This window comes from Lepidochelys kempii, chromosome 8 (genome assembly GCF_965140285.1).
Source record: "Lepidochelys kempii isolate rLepKem1 chromosome 8, rLepKem1.hap1, whole genome shotgun sequence".
In the NCBI taxonomy this organism is placed as follows: domain Eukaryota; kingdom Metazoa; phylum Chordata; order Testudines; family Cheloniidae; genus Lepidochelys; species Lepidochelys kempii.
Window position 1 is genome coordinate 36,860,668 of NC_136387.1, and position 21,692 is coordinate 36,882,359.

Here is a 21,692-nt window from a genome sequence, read left to right on the forward strand (position 1 = left end):
CTGCAAACAAAACAGGGCAGACAAACCCCAAAAGCTGGTGGATATTCCAATATTTAGATTTACTAAGCCAGCACAAAACAGCTCCTGTATCACCTCACTGGTTACTCAGAAGTCCAAACAACGCAGTTCCCTTAAAGTGCTCCATCCAGATACACATGATGATGATGATGATTGAAAATCCCATCATATAAAAGAAAAGATTCTTCCAATCCCAAAGAATCAGCCACACACCCAGGTCCAATTATAACTTAGATCTTACCCAAAATACATGCTTATATATATATATATATATATATATATATATATATATATATATATATATATATATATATATATATATATATATATATATATATATATATATATATATATATATACACACATACACACACACACACACACACAAGAATATAGCCAATTCTTATTAACTAAGCTAAAATTTATTTAAAAAGAAAAGAGAGTTTTGGTTAAAAGATCAATATACATACAGACTTGAGTTCAATTCTTGAGGTTTAGATACATCATAGAGATGAGCTTGTAGTTGCCAAAAGCCCTTTTAGAAATAGTCCATAGGTTATAGTCCAATGTCCATATTCAGGGTGACTCCAGTCAGTGACTGGGGATCTCAATCCTTATGGCTTAAGATTTCCCCCTCTTGAAACCCAAAGCAGATCTGAGATGAAGAAGGATCACGGCCCAAGATTTTTATACATTTCCTGCAACCTTTTGGCCTGAGAAAACAATAGGCTTAATTTTCCTTCTTCCAAACACCATGGCAATTAGCACAGGATAATTTATCCATTAAACAGTTCAGATACAGGTTACCACAACCTTCAAAAGAGACATATAGATAATAATACTGTTTCACACAAGTGTCTTCCTAAATGTTAATATTCCTTTTTTGATCTTTGAATCAAAGCTATAGCAATAGACAAGACTTGTTTGCTTACATCACAAGACCTGAACAAACATCTACTCTTCTATCTCTAACAATGCAAACTTGCATTTCAAAGCTCTATCATTTACATATCTTCCTAACAGTCTTTAAAGTTTGGCCATGGGTCAGGTCAGTCTGAGTTAATTAATTCTTTCTAGCCCTGTCACCTTTCAATGAGATATTATATGACTGATAATGTCACACCAGGATTTACTATTTGACTTACAAAACAGTATTACATTGTAAAATATTTAAACTCTTGCTGAATGAGTTTATGGGGATACTTGTTCACTAATCAATGCAGAGTATACATTTTATGGCACACAAGTTATGCTGGACTGTGATGACACCTGTACATAAGTTTGCCTAACACTTTCCATTAGGAGCCCCTGATTTCAGTTGTTTATAATTTTGCCAATCTTTAACCATTCAGGCTGAAATTTTTCATGCCTCAGGCAGAATTTTTTTTTTTATTTTGAATTCAGTAGAAATTATTCAAGCTATTTCTGAGAATCAGATAAGGGAGGAAATAAGTAATTCTGCCAATGTTAAAAGTATTTTCTACCAGCTCTAGTGCCTCCCAGGTTTGGAGTAGGAACCTGAAAATTGATGCCAGGATAATCCATCTGCCAGAGAGATGCCTTTTGCTATCCAAATGAGAACCCATCCATATTTGGCCAAATTATAAACCTCTAAAAATTACCATTTGCACATGCTCAGTAAAACCTGTTAGAGGTTTGTGACTAGGATCTCTGAACATTCTAGCCACACTGAGCATAACTCCAGCCCTGCATAACTTCCTAAATCCCAACCACACGGAGCATGCTCCTGGGCTAGGGAAAGAACTGCAGCTGCCACCCCTTTGGCCTAGGAGAAGGCAGACGCTAAAGCAAGCGGGGGGGCATACAGCTCTGCTTCCCAGTTTGGGAAAGCTCCTCTTTCTGCTTCGATCTGCTTTAATCACAGGGGCACTGGGCACCAAGAGGAGACAAGTCCTAGTTTCACTCTTCCACTGGTGTTAATAATTCTTTACACTTCACAGCCCTTATTGTTGAGCAAAGCCTCACACCCCTACCTTAGGAGGTGAGCAGATATCACTGACCCTTACATATGGGGTAACAGCACAAAGTCACCTCTGCCAGAACTATTGGTTTCAGAGTAGCAGCCGTGTTAGTCTATTCGCAAAAAAAAAAAAAAAAAGAGTACTAGTGGCACCTTAGAGACTAACCAATTTATCTGAACATAAGCTTTCGTGAGCTACAGCTCACTTCATCGGATGCATTCAGTGGAAAATACAGTGAGGAGATTTATATACACACAGAACATGAAAAAATGGGTGTTATCATACACACTGTAAGAAGAGTTACAGTGTGTATGATAACACCCATTTTTTCATGTTCTGTGTGTATATAAATCTCCTCACTGTATTTTCCACTGAATGCATCCGATGAAGTGAGCTGTAGCTCACGAAAGCTTATGTTCAGATAAATTGGTTAGTCCCTAAGGTGCCACTAGTACTCCTTTTCTTTTTGCCAGAACTATGAATACAACCAAGAGGCTGCTCTAATTTACTGCAGCCTTACCTGGCTGCCTATGAGCTACTCCAAAACCCACAATTGCTGTAGAATTCCACAAATCAGCCACTTCCTTTTCTTTCCTAGCATGTCTCTACATCAGTGGCTATGAGAGGAAAAACATGGGGCTGAGTACACTGGAGCACGGTAAAGGGGCCATAGCAAGGACTAGAATATGGCCCCAGGTCTCTAGTATGGTAGACCTAGTTCTCATGCATTTCGGCTCACTTTCAGAATCAATGTCCCAAATTTGTATTTGGCTGTGCTGTCTAACCACTAGGTCACACGCTACTCTCCAGAGACTGGAACAGAACCCAAGATTCTCAATATTCCTTTGCTGTCGAGCAAAGTTTTGTAAGTCACTGGCAAAGTATATGTCACATGCCTGTAGTGGATTGTCCACAGACAGGACAATAGCCTAATGCTACTACTAGTTACTCCTCAGACTGAAGTAGCAAAGGTCTGTGTTATGGATCTAAGATCCTGGATTCCAACCAGATCAATGATTCAAGCAGGAAGTCAATATGGTTCCATAAAATGGGAGTTTTGGTTATTCAATTCACTTTAAAAAAAATCTAAAAAGTTACAAGTAAAAATGTTAAAAGAATGTTAAGACTGCAAAGGAAAAGTTGGGAAATGCTAGAATTAACAACTTTAATTCAGTTTCCTTGTATGTACACAACCTTAATGTTCTTTTAACATAGCTTTCTGCATATAATATATAAATATATAATGCAGTAAATATATCATGGCATGCTGTGTAAATATATGTAACGTTCTGGCTAAAATGCTGTGCCTCACACATGTAATGCTGTAGGCCAAGGCTTTTTTCCAATCAGACCAAGCAATGTGAAAAGTTAGGCTAAGCCCAGTCATGCCCTCATCTATTTAAAGATGCTTTTTAATGCTGAACTCGTGCTGCCATTCAAGCTTTGAGAGTAACCCAGTATGGGATTATTACATTTTAAGTTCTGTTCAAAGCCAATGGAATAGAGGCTTCCAAAGGAGCTGATCTTGTTCCCAAACAATCCATCTTGACTGGAACAGAAGTTGACTGCTCAAGTTCACAACCACTCAGGACAGACCCCTCTCCCTTCTCTACATATGTCCATTTAAATTCTAATAATAATTTGTCTGTGTACTTCATAACAAGGTACTAGTTATACACTTAGCAAGCTTCAGTTTTAATTACTTTATCTAATTGAGAAACACCTACTAGCCGTAAATTCCAATACAAGATTAAAAACAATATAGTAATTCATCATTGTACATGTTTTAAAAACACTATTTTATACACTCTCTCTCTTCATATCTAGATATTTCATATTTTGTCAGTCTGTTTTTTATCATCTCATTAAGCAGCTTATGTTCTTTGGCTGATGCATTTGAGTCAACTCATCTCAAGCAGATTAGATGGCAAGTTGTTCCTATGTTTGCTACTATGAGATAACAGGCAGCTAAAATCAGAAAATTCTCAACACGGTTAGACAACTCCATTTTTCTCCAATTAGCAAATATTTTGGAGCAAAAATTCATATAGTACATAAATCTCCCATTACAGGCTAACAAACTTTAGCCAAAGAAGTTTCTTAGCAATTCTCTGCATTTGTGGAGGCAAATCAAATTTTTAATTTTACTACTGTATCTGTATACAGCTAATTAGATTCTTATATGCATCAGGTTTAATGAGCCATTTGGCAGTTTTAGTTTAAGAAGTGTAGGTGCAATAACGTACACATTGTGCAGCTGTACCTCCGACATTTGACGGAAAAAAAGGATTAACTTTACTCTTATAGAGACAACAATGAAATTGCGTAGATTAACATTTGCAAGTTATATAACTATTGACCTTCAAGGACAAAGTGAGGAACAGAAAATGCCAAACTACTTACATTTTCAAAACTATGTGTGGCATGTCAAGAACAAGCACACCTGCCCCTCTGATGAGAAAATGTTATTTGTCTTACACCTGTACCATGTTTACTTTAGCTTTCCCTTTATTTTGGATCTGTCAACAGCTCCAGCATATTACATTACTTCATACAGAAATAGTATCACAGCTTCCAAACAGCAGTTTCTGCATTGCTAGACACTTAACTAGATGGTAGATTTATACCATTGTTCATACTTAGTTTCTTAAAAAAAGCAAGTAGTGGTTCACCTCTAAATTGGTGATAAACATAGTATGACCAAAAATAACGCTACAGTAGTGAGAGTCAGCTTTTTAAAGGGCACCATCCATTCTTTTCGAAGGCTAGATCAAGATTTACTGAAATTCCGACTAATTTGTGTCTTCCTGTGATAGGGTATACCAACCCCACACTGAACAGGCAAAGGTTAACGAACTGCTGTGGGCCCACTCAGCCAAATCCCACTGCACCTGCACTCACTGCCGGTAATGAAGGGGCAGTTAAAAGGAGAGAAAGAGAGTTCAATTACTGGCTGACCAGCAAGGAAAGCAGACCTTGCAGGCCCTTCGTGCCTGGAGGAAAGGACCAGCCCTGCACTCCTGCAGGGACTGTGAACTGTCAGAGCCCTTGGGAGAATGGGAGGCCTGGCACAGGACTAGTGAGTTTGTTTTGGACTATTCTTCTGTTTTTGTTTTTAAAATGTTATTGTTCCAGGCTGGGCTACCTGGCAGATACCTGAGACTGTTACAGGGGACCACTGCCCAGAAGGAGTACGGGGAAACTGCTTCAACAATCTCTTTCACCCTGTAGTTTTTCTTGAATCCTCAAGTGCATGGTCACAATTCCTTTCTGTAGTATGATGCTTGAGCAAACATTCACAAGCAACATCCAAAGATACATCCGTGTCGGAAGTGGAATGATAATTTCAAATATCATTGGCAATATTTCCCTTTCTAACAAATCATAGTCATGAATCACCCCACCCCAAGCAGTCCCCTAATCATTCTCTCTTCTAATTTCCTGTTTAACAAACAACATGAACAAACAATTTTTAGCTAGTTAAGCAGAGAAAACACAACAGACCATAGAGTCTAACAATATGCCAGCGACATACTTCAGGTAGGTGTATGCAATATGGTTTGGTACAGACTTTCAAAACTGTATGCTACGGAGGCTGGAAACATGCACTCTTCTCCATCTCCATAGGATAGATTTGACAATACTGTATAAAAAAGGAATTCACAGTGAACAGTCAGTCAGTGCTGCACCTGATTTGAACAGTGGGGGCTGGGATTACTAGCCTTCCCCACCGTCATTTTTAAGGTGCTGCTGTCATGTATCCTTTCTAACAACAGTAGGATCCATTTCATAAAATTTTGCACAATTTTCCAAAAACAGAAGTAAAACAACATCAATTTGTATAGCAGAAGAGCCTCTTGAAATTAAAAGACTATCAGCCAGGAGAAAGAAAGGTAGCAAAGACTAAGATGAATGCCCCCTCATCAGCACCTAAAGAGTTCTCTTGAACACTGTTTCCCATGAATTAATATATAATAAATAAATACTCATGTGATGGAAAGAGAGAATGAATTTGAGAGAGTAAAGTAAGTATTTCCATTCCACTGCCACATTTCCCCCTCTCCATTTAGGCAGTCCTACACCTACCCAGGCCTTCAAAAAAACCATAATGTTCCTTACACCTATAAAAACAAGTTGATGTTTCATTTGTTGTGCATCTTCTGGAGAGCTACACAGAGCTTAAACTGAAAACGTGAGGCATAAGGACAACTATGCAAAAGACCACAAGTGAATAAAAACCCTGGCTTTTTATTTGCCAATTTTGGAACGCCCTTATGTTGCATAGATTTTGCTTTTACGTACCATAGAAATTGCTTTCGTGATACAAACAGAAAATCATTGTCAGGTAAAAGCATGGGAGGAAGTAGTACTGCACAACTTATTGCAGATGTAGAGATAAATATTAAATGTTCTTTTGACTCTAGAATGCTAACCAACATAATTGATATATAAGAGGTGTTTAATTACCAGAAGAAAACTATAGAGCACTAAAACAATCACAATCTACGTACTTAGTAACTAAAAAACAAACCTAGGGCAAGAATTTGTTCATGAATATCTAAAAAACAAGACTAAGCACTTCCTCCATAGTCAACAATCAAGATATATTCCAGGGAATAATCATGCAGGTGACAACTGAGGAAGAAGAAACTGATTCATAAACAAGGATCCAGAGTAAAGAAATAGCTATTTTTGACAAGATGACATTCCTTGGGCAGCTGACAAATCTGCATCCCCCAGGAATTCTGTGATGCTCAGAAAAAAAGCCTTCAGAGCTTTGCCATTCTGTCTGGTACATGTGTGTGTTCCAACAGAAGTGATATTTTCAGCTCAGAACTAAAAATCCAGTCAGGAAGAGACATACACTGATACTGTTGCCTGTTCTCCATGTTGCCAAATGGCCAAAAATGGACAATGATGTCCAGTCACTTGACGGATTTATTTCTGGACACACCTGCCTCTTTGATCGTGTTTAATTCCTTTAATGGAGAGGTCAGCTTTGCGACCAGGAAAAGAATGAACTCAAGAACAGTTTGTATAAAAAAAAAAATTGGTGAAGTGCTCTTTATTCTCGAAAATGTGAAGGCTTCCTTGGTCTTCAGGCCTTTTGTGCAAATGACAAGGGTGGGAAATCTATTCAGTTTTTCTAAGAGAAGCTGGATAAATGTTTTTAGTTATGGTGATGGTTTAGATGCTTCGAAGCCTAAGGGGCTAAGCAAAAACCATTCCCCATGCTCCTGTTTTAAATACCCTGAGAAACCTTCTATGACATACTACAGCAAAGACAGCAAAAGACCTGGAGCAGGAACATTGCAAGGTCAGAAGTTTAGAAGAGAAGCTCACCCAATACTTCGTGTTTGTTTAACCACATATCTTAGAGACCTCTCTGTGCACGACTGCTACAGCTCACACCAGATGAGCTGCATTTGATGACAGCCTGCAGATGATGGGCATTACTGGGGACTGAGATAAGGTGAGGGATCCAATGCTATGGAACTTGCTTCCTGAAGTAGTCTACCACTGGATTGCTGACCTTCGAAGTATAAGGCAAGACATCTTTTTGTGTTCAAGCATTTACATGATAATACACTGTCATTGGACTACAGATGATCAGGCTGTTTACTGAACACAGCTTATGCCACAGTAGTAGAGTTACAGTGTGTCAATAAATTAACTTGGAGAGCTACACATGTGGTGTAAAAAGCATATCAGTTAACTTGCTGCAACTTCTCTCACTGCAAGCATGGATGGGAGAACCTGGAAGACAAGCTTTTTTGTAGGACTGGTAGAAATGCCTATTGCTAAGGTTACCTGACACTTTCTATTATAAGACCCTGATTTTAGTTACTTATAACTTTGCCAAACTAACATTTGGGCTGAAAATTTCCATCCCACATGTCTGCCTCAGGCTGAAATTTTTTTGAACTTTTAGTCAAAATGGTTCAGCCCTTTCTGCGAACAAAGGCTAGAAGAAAACACTCTGTTTTCCCCATGTTAACAAATGCTGGTGACCTTTTATTTAATGTTCTAGTGCCACCATATTTTGGATCTGGGACTCAATGTGATAGAGGGTCTATACCCATCAAAATCTGCCTAAATTTGGCCAAGTTATAAACCTTTGAAAAAATCTGTTTCCACATACTCGAGAGACTTGCTAGAGCTGAACAATTAAGACTTTGAAAAGTCCTTGGCTCCTAATGCTGACCACACTGTACATGCACCATCCCCACATAGCGACTGAGCATACCCCAGCCCACGGCTACATGAGTTTAGAAAGGCTCTCTCTGTAAAGGCTTCTCCAGAATGAGGTAGGCGGGCCATTCATCTAGTATTAAACCAGACAGTCAGACTTTTCTAGTGTTTGTCCCCCATCCAGTACTATGAAAAAACCAGACATGCTTTTGTCCTGTATCAGGTGGGGGATGCCCTTTTGAAGAGCACACCCCTTTGCCCCCACCAGCATGACCTCGCACACAAAGTCCTGGAGACAGAGTGGCACACTCTTAAAAATGACACCCCCACATCTGGTGTGACCTTGCATGCACCATGGGGGCACACTCGGGGGGGGCACACTCGGGGGGGCTCTTAAAAATGGCACCCCCACACGCAGCATAACTTCACCCACACCATGCGTCCAATATCATGCCAACACGAGCAGATCCATGCTGTTCTAGGAAGTACTGGAATGTCTGGTATTCCAGGACAAGGTGAGTGGCCACCCTAAACTGGGGTCAAGCCAGGCACTGGGAATGAGAGCAGGGAGCCTATTTCCCCTGCTGGCATCCAGGTAGTGCAGAGGAGGAAGCAGCCTCATTCTAATACAGAGGGGCAAAAAATGGACCAGGGAACGGGAAAGAAGGAGACTGGGACAAGTAGTCTGGTGAGACTGGGTTGTGAGGGTGAGAGAACCTGGGAACTGGAGTGGGGATGGGATGCTGGGACTGGTTGGGCAAGGAGACTGGGCCAAGAAGCCTGACGAGTGCAGACTGGGACTGCATAGGCAAGGAGAATGAGAGTGGGGTAGGGACAGTTTGTGGGAGATGGGCCAGGAGGGGCTCAAGCCTGGGGGAAAGGACAGAAGCGTCGGTAGACAATAGAGCCCACATCTCTCCAGAGCTTGGAATGAAACCCAGGATTCCCCAGCCTCACCATTCTTTTGCTGTCTGTAAATATCCATGGACCTTACATCCTCCTGTGGTGCTGGACCACAGAGAGGATGAATATTGCTATCAGTTACACTATTAGTTCAAGGGGCAGAGGGCTGTACAGTAAATATAAATGTTCCAACCCTCCTGATCAGCCGAAGGGGTGTCAATATGCTGCTACACAACAGAACTGTTCTTTTTTCAGTTTACTTTTTTAAAACCCTAGTAAATTACACACACACAAATCTATGTTAAAACTGCAAAGTCAAGCACTCGGAAGTTTGGACAGGCCAGAATTAAAGTTGCCTTTGCAAACTTAATTTGGCAGCTCTGTGTGAATGCTTGATAATACAATCTTTAATTACAGGATCACACACTTTTTTCCACAGGACCCAGGCCTTGTTCAGTGCACAGGATGGATGGTGCTCACTAAATGAACAGTTATTCAATAGATTGTTTTCTCCTCATTGTTTAATGTGTGGCCCTAGGATTTATTTACAGTACACTGTTCAGACCCTTCTCTGAAGACAGAATTATTAATTTCCTCAGGCTTTTCTATGGCGCTCATCACTGTGATATCCAATTGCTCCAGAAACATGAATTTATCTTCACAAAATCCCTGTGAAATGAAGGGGTGGTATTATCCCCATTTTACAAAGAGGAAGCTCAGGCACATCAAGATTCTGATAAAAAGTATCAACTAATTTTAAGCGCCAAATCTGATATTCAGGTGCTTATCATTATATAGCACACACTTCAAGCCACAGCTCCCACTGACTTCTATGCAGTTGTGAGAGCTCAGCACTTCTACAGATCAAACCCCAGGCTCTCAAGTTGGGCACCCAGAAATTGAGGAACACACAGTTAGTGACCACCGGTGAAAAGGATGGTTTAAGCAACTTGTCTATCATCATACAGGAACTTTGTGGCAGAGGAAGGAATGGATTCTATTTCCTCAAGAGGGCATTCAACCGTCTTTAACCATGAGACCCTCCTTTCTGTTCCTGCAGTCCCCTGCCTCAAACACAATACACCTTCCAACTTCTGCAACAAATGAAGCAGAGGTCTTACACACTACAGTCTGCCTTACCACACAAGCCTGATACATCCCCAGAGCAAGTCTGCCCTTTGCATGGATTGCACCAGGGTGTTATGGAAAAAATAGCACATAATCATGTTATTGAAGACTGTATCATGACACCTATGCACAAGAGGGCCCAAATTAAGGTTACACAGGCAACCTTAATTCCAACATTTCCCAGCTTTTTAGTGCCTGACTTTACAATCTTCATGTTCTTTGAATGCAAGGGTTTTTTTGTGTAGTACACCGGACCCTCGCTAGAACGTGGGATTTGGAATCCATGCCAAGTATTGCGTTATAGCGGGGACCATGTTAAAATTAAATTACTGTATACAGTAAATGTCACATCCATTAAGTATAGAAAACCTTAGAAAATAAACTACTTCAAGGAAACGAGAAAAAAATGTTGCTTTATTAGAGATTTAAAGTAGACATTACAATAAACTAGTCTAGTTTTTCTTTAAAAAGTCGGTGAGTTGCTTTTGCTTCTTGCTGCTTTGCTGCTTCCACTTAGAAAACTGCAAAAGACTACGTAGCTGCATAATTTTTATAGGCTCAATGTCTTGCATCTCAAAGCAGTCTCTAAGCCGGCTACGGTCACAGTTGACGTTGGAATTTCATCTTCCTCTTCTTCTTCCACAGTGGAGGCCAATTCTTCAGCTTCTGGAATGGTGTTTGGTTGTACTGCCTGAAGAATTTGGTCATCCGTTACACTTTCAGCAACGGGACAAAATTCTTCTACTTCATTGTCGCCTCTTATCCAGGACTCGATATTTTATGGCAGAACAGTTACCCCGAGCCTGGACAGTTGCTGGCACAGCTCCTGCATCCATTCCATGTCTGTTCTTCCAACTTCCTCCTCTGTAAATCCCTCAAAGTCAAATTCCTCATCAGACTGTGATCTGCTTTCTTCATTTTCTTCCAGGAGTGGGTGGCCAAACGACTCTCTCAGTCCCACCATCCAACAGCAGTTTATCGTTTCAGCGCATAAAATTCCAGGAATCACCGCCAATGTAAAAGTCTTTTATAGTCAACTTCTTCAGAAAATCGGTGACAGACAACTCGCTTTCCATCATTTGTCATACCAAGTTCCATCGATAGTGCTGCTTAAAAATGGTGATAACACCTTGATCAAGCAATTCTGGAAGTCCTCTATTTAGATAAGTATTCAACCCATATTTTACCATCACGGGTTCTGAGTCTTTCAGCCGGAGAATGCACTGGACAGTTGTCTAGCAAAAGAACGGCCTTTTCTTTTAAGCGTTTTGCCTGCAAATGCTTCGCACAGAAGGGACAAATTTGGTGAAGAACGATTATTCAAAAATCTCGTCATCCAGGAATTTTTGGAGTTCTTGTACGAAAACGGCATGCAATTCACATTTAAGTGATGAAAGCACCGAGGCATGCAAGACTTTCCAATGCACAATGGTTTTAATTTAAGCTTGCCTGTTGCATTCACACAAAACAATAAAGTAAGGTGATCTTTTCCCTGTTTATAGCCTTCTTTCTTACGTTCATCTGTTCTGACAGCCAGGGTTTTATCAGGCAACATTTTATAATAAATTCCTGTTTCGTCTGCATTGTAAACCTGTTCCTCCGAGTAACCCTCTGCCTGTAAAATTGCCCTCAGCTTCGCAGGGTACGATTGCGCAGCGTTGGCATCAGCAGAGTGTTTTTCTCACGAAACTGCAATCTGAGAGATTCAGTGACTTTTCTGAAATCGCCTTAAAATTCCTGAATTCACCATTAAGTTCCCGGTTGAATTTTTCCACTTGCATGGCTATAAGCGGACCAGAGATCGGAATGCCTTTCTGCTGTTCTTGCACAAACCACATGTACACTGCAGAATCAAGATGGGCACTACTCACTAAATGGGCTTGTTTTCGTTGAAGGTTATGCTCTTCATCCAGGTTATGAACTTAGTTCCGAGCTTGTCAGCATTATTTAGCCATCCAGAAAAGGTGGACTCGTTAATGCCAATATCGCGGCTAATCTTTGCCTGGGTTTCACCATTTAAGTCATTTGATAGCTTCCAATTTCTCCTGCACCGAGTAAGCCTTCCTTTTGCCCAACATTTTTGACAACTTTCTAAAGATAAATACAGTACTGTACCTGTAAATTTTTATTACATTACATTTGTATGGCATTCTAGGCCTACAGCAATCGTCTTAGGGCTTGTCTACACTACCACACGGGGTAGATTTAAGATACGCAACTTCAGCTACGTGAATAGCAGACGCTCTCCCGTCAACTGTGCTTGCACTCCTTATTCTGGTGGCGTACTAGAGTCGACAGGAGAGCACTCAGCGGTCGATTTATCGCGTCTATGCTCAAAAAAATTGTACTGTACTTAAATTTGGGATCCATGGCCACAACCGCGTTATATCCGAATTTATGTTATATAGATGCGCGTTCTAGCGAGGGTCCGGTGTATTCATAAAATCCTAGTACCTCCTGCATCAAGAGTATGAAAAACCTACTTATCAATAGCAAGCAGAAGTAGCTTGCCCTGGCAAGCACAAGTACCTTCAGCATCATTTTTTGCTGAAATAAAGCTATTTTATATATACACGCGCACATAATACATGCACACTTTGGCATTACTTGGCAAGATGCCACAAGGCTGGGATATCTTCTAAGCAACGGAAACTTACAGTATACAGCAATTCATCACCTTCTACTATGTGGCACTGACTTTCCTTGTGTGACATAAAAATAGTTATAGTAGAAGTAAATCTAGCACTACTAAGCTCCCTGTACTGAAGAGAGGTAGGGTTGCACGCTACACATAAATTGCAATGAAGAAAAGCCAGGTTTGGGAATGACAAATTGACTTTCACACTACGATGATACAGAGAAGGCACCTCAGAGAGACAATGTGCTCATGTTCAGAGAAGGGAAAAGTAAAGACCACAATACTCATTCATATAGTGCTTGTGAAGAAGTGAAAGATTAAATCAGTTGCCCCTGGGGCCGCATGTATTTCACATAGGTATAACCATATATAAATGGTTTTAAAAAGTTATGGTTGCAAAGTGACCTGACACAGGGGTATCTTCCTAACTACAATTCTCTTCCAATGCCCCTACTGCTGCTCATAGCTTATCCAAGCAGAAGAGTGAAATTAATAAGACTCAGGTCAGTTCAGAAATCCATGGGCAGAAGTGAAATTGATAAAAATCATGTCCACTACACCCTGCAGCTTGGGAAAGCTACCAACAATAGAAGCAGTAGGCACTGAAGTAGTTCCAAGAAGCTGAGGGAGTAGAGAAGAGTAGCAGACACAAAAACCTCCATGACAGCAGCCAGGAGTCTTAGGGTTAGGTAGGGTTAGGCAAATGGTAAATTGAGCCCTGCATGTCCCTCAGCTCTTTGTGAAATGAGAATATACAGGTCACCAAGAAGAGCCAGATTTTGCTACTGTTTTGTTGGCAAAAAAAGATATGATTGTTGCTGCAGGCAAAAGTGTTTCTGTATGAGACAGAGACTTGTCTTTGCAGTTGCTGAAAATAGGGATCCTGCTAATTTATGACTTTTGACTCTCACCAAGAACAGCACTGAAAGTAGCAACATGGTCAAACCTCCAGGGAAATGGACTAGATTATCTAGGTCTTTTGCACCTCTCAATTCTAACATCATTTTTCATTTGTGTGGTTAAAAAAAAAAAAACAACCCACACTTCAAAAATCATGATCAAAATCAGATTATTATTAGTTGCCATGCAGACAGAACATTTCTTGGGCATAAGCTTGAAAATAAAGTTGTATGAGGTTATTGAGTTTGTTTTATTTTTATAATCAGACTGTTCCTTGGGCATACAACTTCTAAAAAAGTGTCAGAGGAGTAAAACTGGAGACACATCCTAAATAACTAAATATCAATACATGACAAAAAACTTCAGTTTTGGCATCCCACAGCAACAAGAACTGCAGTAAACCCTATAGTGTGTCTGGTGTAAATAAATGCTTTCCCTTACAACTCTGACTGGATCTATTAATTATCTGAATGTTAGACGTATGTAAAGGGAAAGGTCTCAAATATTCAGACAGAGAATTCTGTAGTTTAAACTTTCATCCTAGTTCTTAAAGCAACATGATGATGTCAGTTCACAAATAGCTTAAGCAGCCAAACTAGAAGTTGATGGTAGTTGTATCAGGCTACATAACAAGCCTTTCAAAAGAATATGAAGTAACAAAACTAAAATGTACTTGGCAAGATGCCACGAGGCTGGGATATCTTCTAAGCAACAGAAACTTACAGTATACAGCAATTCATCACCTCCTACTATGCGGCACTGACTTTCCTTGTATTAAATCAAAAATAGCTACAGTAGAAGTAAATCTAGCACTACTAAGATCATACGCTGAAGAGAGGTGGGTTGCACGCTACACATAAATTGCAACAAAGAAACACAGGTTTGGGAATGACAAACTGGCTTTCACATTACTATGATGCAGAAAAGGCATCAAAAAGACAACGTGCTCAAGTTCAAAGCAGAGGAGAGCACTGTTCCCTCTAAGCTGTTTGCGCGCACACAGATCTTAAACCCCGCACACATGGCGAAACACCACGCACACTCCAGCTTCGGTGGCGGCGTGTTTTTGTTTGTTTTTTTGCGCGCACGCTTTGGTGGCAGCACAGAAGAAATTTTTTGCGCACACCATCTGTTAAAAATTAGAGGGAACATTGGAGGAGAGTAAAAACCATAATACTCATTCATATAGTGCTCGTGAAGAAGTGAGAGATTAAACTGATTGCCTTCTGGGGCAGCATGCATTTCACACAGGTATAACCGAGATCTAGAGTAAAATGCTTTTTAAATCTCTAAGTTATACACATACACTGGGCAAACACTGAAAGATTTTTCTAGACAAAAAGTCAAAATACTGTTCTGTGAGTGAGCTGGGTTTTGAATTTATTAAAGCTAAGCATAGGAACAGAAACAGCCTACTTCCAATAATTTGGCCATTCATACAATTAGTCACAGGTGCACTGATGACATTAAAGTCCGAAACTGACTCTGAACCCCCACCCTTTCCGGGGTATGGGAGTAAAGGGCACCCAGGACCTTGATTTAGAGATTGTCCACACCTCCTTTGATAAAAAATTATTAAAGTAACCTACCACCCACCTTAAGACATGCAATATTCTAACCAGTGCTGAAGAAACCATAATGTGAAGCTAGAGAGCTCACAAACAAATTCCTCCCAATGTCTAAACTCCTTCACTAGCTTGTTTAGAAAAGGAAGCTGGCAAAAAACAACTTCTAATGCCACCTTACATTTCCTAGATTATAAAACCAGAAGTGACTATTGTAATAATCTCTCCATCATAACACAGGCCATAGGATTTCCCTGAATTAATTCCTGTTTCAATTGAAACATATATATTAGAAAGACATCCAATCTTGATTTAAAAGTTCCTGTGATGGAGAATCCATTACAAACCAAGTAAGGTGTTCAATGTTTAATTACCCTAACTGTTAAAAATTTGCAACTCATTCCTAGACTAAATTTATCTAGCTTCAATTTCCAATTGCCAGTATCCTGCATCCCTTCCAGTCAGGCTTCAGGCCAGACACATCACTTGTTACTCTGGCATGTAACTTCATCTGTCCATAAACAACAAAAGTACACCCATATTCCTCCTGCTGAATATCTCTGTAGCGCTCCCTACAGATGTTCACCAAACATTGGTGGCTCAGCTCCAAGAGGATGCAGACGTGAAATGTAATGACCTGAAATGGCTCAAATCAAACCCAGACAACTGTAATTTGCGGGGGTGGGATAGCTCAGTGGTTTGAGCATTGGCCTGCTAAACCCAGGGTTGTGAGTTCAATCCTTGAGGGGGCCGTTTAGGAATCTGGGGCAAAACTTGGGGATTGGTCCTGCTTTGAGCAGGGGGTTGGACTAGATGACCTCCTGAGGTCCCTTCCAACCCTGATATTCTATGATTCTATGATAATGGGCAACTGTTTCTCCACGTCCAAAACCTTCATCAGTGTGTTCACGCAAGATTCAATTGTCTTCATGTTATTCCACATCTACACGAACCTGGTGAGACAATCCAGGCTGAACTGCCAACAGCATGAAGATAATATCCAGCTATGTCTAACATAACTTTTATATCTAACATAAGCAGTGCCTGAGCAAACAATGTTTGGCTAAAGCTAAAACCAAGCTAGACTCAGGTGATATTAGTAGGAAGAAGGAATCACTCAGAAAAACCTGCCTCCTCTGTAACATCCCCACCTGTGGAGGATATTTGTCCTCATCCTGAGACAGTTACGTTAGTGTACAGCTTGGAGCCTCTTTGGATCCCTCGATGCTATTGAATGTCAAACCATGTATACTTCCTAATGAAATCAGCCAGAAGATCATGCCCCTTTTGATCAGACACAGACCTGGCGACAGAATGATCCACACTCACAACCTCCAAGCTTGATTACTGCAATTCATATCCAGGAATGAAGCAGGCCAAAGCTCCAAATAGTACAGAACACAGTAGAGTAGCCATTCTAAGCTCATCTGGTTAGCAACACAGGTCACAGTCCACAACATCCCTGTACTGATAGGCGGCAGTAGGAAACCACAAATCATCATGAGGCCTCGCTCCCTCTTACATCCAACAACTACACAACTAAACAAATGGAACAAATACAACTATTTACAGTAGAAGCAGGTGCCAAGCAGACTAAAACCTCAGGTCTTGATCCCAACTCACAAGAACACAGATTTAGTCCAGAATTGGAGGCGTTCCTGACAGGTGTAACACAAGATAGATTTTTTGTTGTGGTGGTAGAGGGGGAGATTAAATCCCACTATAGCAGTCTCAGATTTTACCATTTCAGAACAGTTTTTTGTTTTTTTAAAAAATAGCTCCTCCTGGCAAAAGTAATGAGGAAAATAAAGGAATCCACCCTAAGGAGTCTGAGCATTAGAACTGCCTGGGTGTTTGGTGACAATGTTATCTAGCCTAGAGCTATTGGAAAAGGCAACCAGATCACCACTTTGCAAACCACTTCTGCTAAAGTCTTCCTCCTTCAAGTGCATGAGTGTAACGATACCCACCGTCAAGTAATCTGTAAGAACTGAACCAGGATGTCTGTATCTAAAAGCATGAGTCTCTAATGCTTGAGCTAAAGGGGCAGGCCCCACTATCTCTGAGACAGCAGCAGACTCAAACATTCATACAAGCCATTAACATGAGGATTACTAAAGTGTTAGTAGGTTACAAGAGAATGCTAGTGGTTCCTAGTGGAATGAGCTATCAATTATCATCCATCCCAAACTAAAACTACCTTCCATTTTACAAGCCACTACAATACAGTGTCAAAACTCCTATAACTAATGAAGCATAGGAGAGGTTGAGATCCTATTTAAGGATGAAGACAGGATCATAACTCTGGAAAGATTATTCTGTATAAATAAACCAAACAAATTCATTTGTGCTCTGCCCCAGAGGGCACACTAGAGCAAAAACCAACTACCGTACTTCTGATTTAAAGGGACTCCCCATCAATATTATCACCCTGAAAAATGTTTGCCTATTATTGTTACAAGTAATAGGAGAGATTATGCCATGAGAGATTAGAAGTAAAATTTCTCTTTTTTCATTGTCTTTTCTTTGTGCATTTGACAGTGCTTGTCTACGGACAGTCTGTGTTGCTATTTCCCCTGTCGCCCCCTTATTTGCATGGGTTTTTTACAAACAACGACAGTGAAGGAAAAAATATTGCGACAATATAGAAGATGCAACTGTGAAACCATAAAAACCCAAAGTGGGACTCAGGGCCAGGTGCAATACCTGCAACTATTTAACTTTTTTTCCCTTTTCTATTTAAATCTGATTAGATTTCAAGTTGATGGTATCCCTTCACATAAAACTAGGTGAGAAGGAAAGAATCATCCTCAGGACCACTTTCTCCCGTCACAGTAGGGAGGCAGTACAGAACAAAGTTGCTAGTTCCTCTACGATAAAACTCTAGTATAGCATATTCCCAGGCAAATAGAGTTCACATTATATTGCCCTTTAAAACAACAACAGACATGATTTACAAAATACTGCAGGCTCAAAATTCTGATAAATTACAATTCAGGTCCCAATGCCAACCTTAGCTGTACTCCTTATCTTCACTCACCTCTACCAAGCCCTGGTAACCACCAACTACCACAAGTCTATCCTCAATTTCAACAGCAGGCTCTTTAGTTATGAGGATATAACCCATGCCAACCTTTCCAGCCCAAACTGGGAACACACCACACATCAAGGAGCGGCCAATGTGGACTAAAGGAAGATCTTTGTGTCATTGGGGTGTAATTCTCACACTGGAAAGGGATCCAAGCTTTGTCAGCATGAAAAACAAATTTCAGAGATAGCAGGTAGTTGGCCACCAGCAACATAGCAGAACAGGTGATACTGGTTCAACTAAATTCCCTGAGGATACATGAAACTGAACTCAGGGAATTAAGGGTAGCTGGAAGCCATTTAGATTGTAAACTCTTCAGGGAAGGAACTGTCTCTTATTCTATGTTTGCACAGTGGCTTATACAGGGCCACTGATCTTGGTTGGGGTTTTTAGACACTATTATAATACAGATGGTAATAATATAAATAAGATGGCACATGCATATTCTATGGTACAAACAGAGAGTCCAGCAGGGGCCAAACACCACTCTCTTGGTCATAGGTAGAGAAGCAGAAGTAAAGCTCACAGAAAGATGGTTACTCTGGTGCCTGCTGCCCACAGGGTAATCAAGGGTGCACAGAGAGAAAGGGGTCTCTAGACTATAGGTGGAAGATGGACAAGAAAGTAAGCAGAGGAATTGATACGGATACTGGAACCTTAATTGCTTTTTACATTAAAGGGAAAAAAACAAAAGACAAACACTCCAGGTATTGTTTTAAAGGGCAATACATTTGCCATCTTATCTTTGTTTTAGTGTCTCACTGCTCTGAAGAAGAAACCCTTCTCTTGCTTACCTGCTCAGGGTCTAACTGATCATATGTGATGTCAGGAACTTGGCAGTGATCTTGGAGGTTTGCCTTCCCCTGCAGCAGGGAGTGTGGGTCACGTGACAAAATTATCTGGGTATATCTCACTTAATTACTTCACATTGTAGTGGACTCTGAGATTGCTGCATCTTGGTCCCACCTATTCTCTGCCTGTGGCCTATTAGTCTTCTGTGGCTGCAATATTGTGGTCTAATTTTGATTGTTGGGTTTAGTTTTTGGGTGTGTCGCTGGCCTGTGATAAGCAGGAGGTCAGACTAGATGATCTGCTACTCTGTTCTGGCCTTAAGCTCTATGACTTTGATCTGCCTACAGGCTGTATCATTCACTTCTCTGCCTCTTTGCAGGGGACTGAAATCAATTTCCTTTGAAGGTGCCAGTCAATAATACCCTCATGTAACACCTCAAAATTAAATTCAGCTGCATGAATAAAATACTCATTGGCAGTTTACAGAAAACAAAAAAGAGACAGTATGTACAGTATACTGGACCCCTAGAAACGAGATACAGAACATCCCTTCAAGTGGGCCCAAACAATTTGTCGGTATTACCTGACACACTACATGAAAGAAAAACCTTAGTACTCCCAAACCTTTGTCCGTCTTTTCCTTTCAGAGCATTAAGCACAACACTTATCCAGTAAGAATACACTATTAGCTTAAAGACTAGTTCATGTAGCCTTTTACAAGACAGTATCATAATTACAATAGGAAGGTATCATTAGCATTCCATCAAAATACATATTAGGTTTAGTTTAAGCCAGCGTTTCTTAGCCTGGGGTCCACGGTCATCAATTCAACTCCTGCTGATCAATTCAACTCCTACCACTCCCTCCCAGTGCCTCCTGCACACCGGGGAACAGCACTGGGAGGGAAGGGGAGAAGGGGGAGGGGCAGAAAGAGGCAGGGAAGAGATGGGGCAGGGGTGGGGCCCGGGGATCCGTGGCAAAATTTTAAATCAAAATGGGGGTCCTTGGGTTCCTAAAGTTTGAGAACTGCTGGTTTAAGCTATGTTTCTTTTGAAGACAGTTCAACGCAGAAAGGTTATATTTTCCTCCTTTCCTAGTATTGTTTTAGAATTAACATATGCCACAGTGCACCTGGACAAACAACTTTCTGGCATCCAGTTCGCTTCATTTGGTTCTCTAAAGATTCTAGGGAACATCTTTCATAGAACTTTAATTAACATGTTAATGAACAGGTCACCATTTCAGTTCCATTGGACAATGATAACCCCTGAATGAATGCATTAAACTAGGAAACATACAATTCTTAGAGTCAAATACATATTTCATCAGGCAGTTAAAGTTGAACAGGTTTGTAAGGTATACAAGCTCTGCTGGTGGAGTCTATAAACTTTCATGAAACCCCAAATGTGACTGTAATCCGCATGAGCAAAGGCAAACAAAAAATATATAAGCACTCTTTGAAATAAACTATGCCAGAAGACTGGTGAGTAGCAAACGTTGTACCTAGAAGGTTGATCCTGGGAATTACAGTGCAGTAAGTCCCTCTTACTGAAGATCCATTGAAATGATCATTAAAAATAGGATTATAAAACACCTAAACACAGTATGATACAAAAAAGCCAGAATACTTTTCATACAAATAAGTGACAATGAGAGAGCATCTGTTCTCTGCTGGAGGCCCTGTGTGCTGCTCCAGCAGCTTATAGGAGACACAAAAGCCCTGCAGACAGCCAAGGGAGAATTTCCCCTGTGTAGGCCAACACAGCTCTAACTGCCATCCTTGGACACTACATTCACACATACACACAGAATTATTATGAGGGGGAAATTAAAGTTTATGGCCCTGAAAGAAGATAAGTTTTGAAGGAGGAGAGTAGAGGAATGGCAGATCAGAGGTATGCAAAAGGCAGCTAATATTTACAAACCTGACACTTTATCATTGACTAAAAAAAGAAATGTTTCAAAAAGTAGTATAATTTACTTGCCATTACAGCAAGTTTTATTGGCAATTTGGAAGAATGTGGCCATAATCTCATCATCATAATTGGTAAAAAGTTACTCACATTCTCCCTACACCTTCATACATGCGTGTCTCATCCACCAGAGTCATAATCTCCGTATCAGTGAGGTGTGCATGCTTTTTCGTCCTGTTTAGTTGCTCAATTTGTATATCTGCCAGCTTCACCTTTTGCTGTGTGTCGATAACCTTGGCCTGCAGTTCAGTAAAAGCCTAATGAAAAAAGCAGGCAAGTTACAATTATGGAAATTTTGGCCTTGAACATCATAACTTTTGCACAGGTAATTGAAGTTTTACTGGTCCAGGAGTAATAAGTAGCACTTGTGGACATGGTCCAGCTGTTTTCATTTTGGACTCAGAAAACTCAGCAACAGCTAACTCGCGTGCAAGGGTTTAAAAGTGAACTGCCTCTTTCAGCTATAATGACACCAGGGATTCCAAACACAGACAAGCTTCTGGGGACAGACTG

General features: G+C 40.5%; 1 protein-coding gene across 1 annotated transcript in view; it reads right to left on the minus strand.

The window, feature by feature from the left end:
- PFDN1 (prefoldin subunit 1) overlaps window positions 1-21,692 on the minus strand; it is a 60,355-nt gene that overhangs the window by 38,026 nt on the left and 637 nt on the right. Inside the window, exon 2 of the mRNA XM_073356052.1 lies at window positions 21,270-21,436. Coding sequence (XP_073212153.1) covers window positions 21,270-21,436 — 167 coding nt within the window. The remainder of the gene's footprint in view (window positions 1-21,269; window positions 21,437-21,692) is intronic.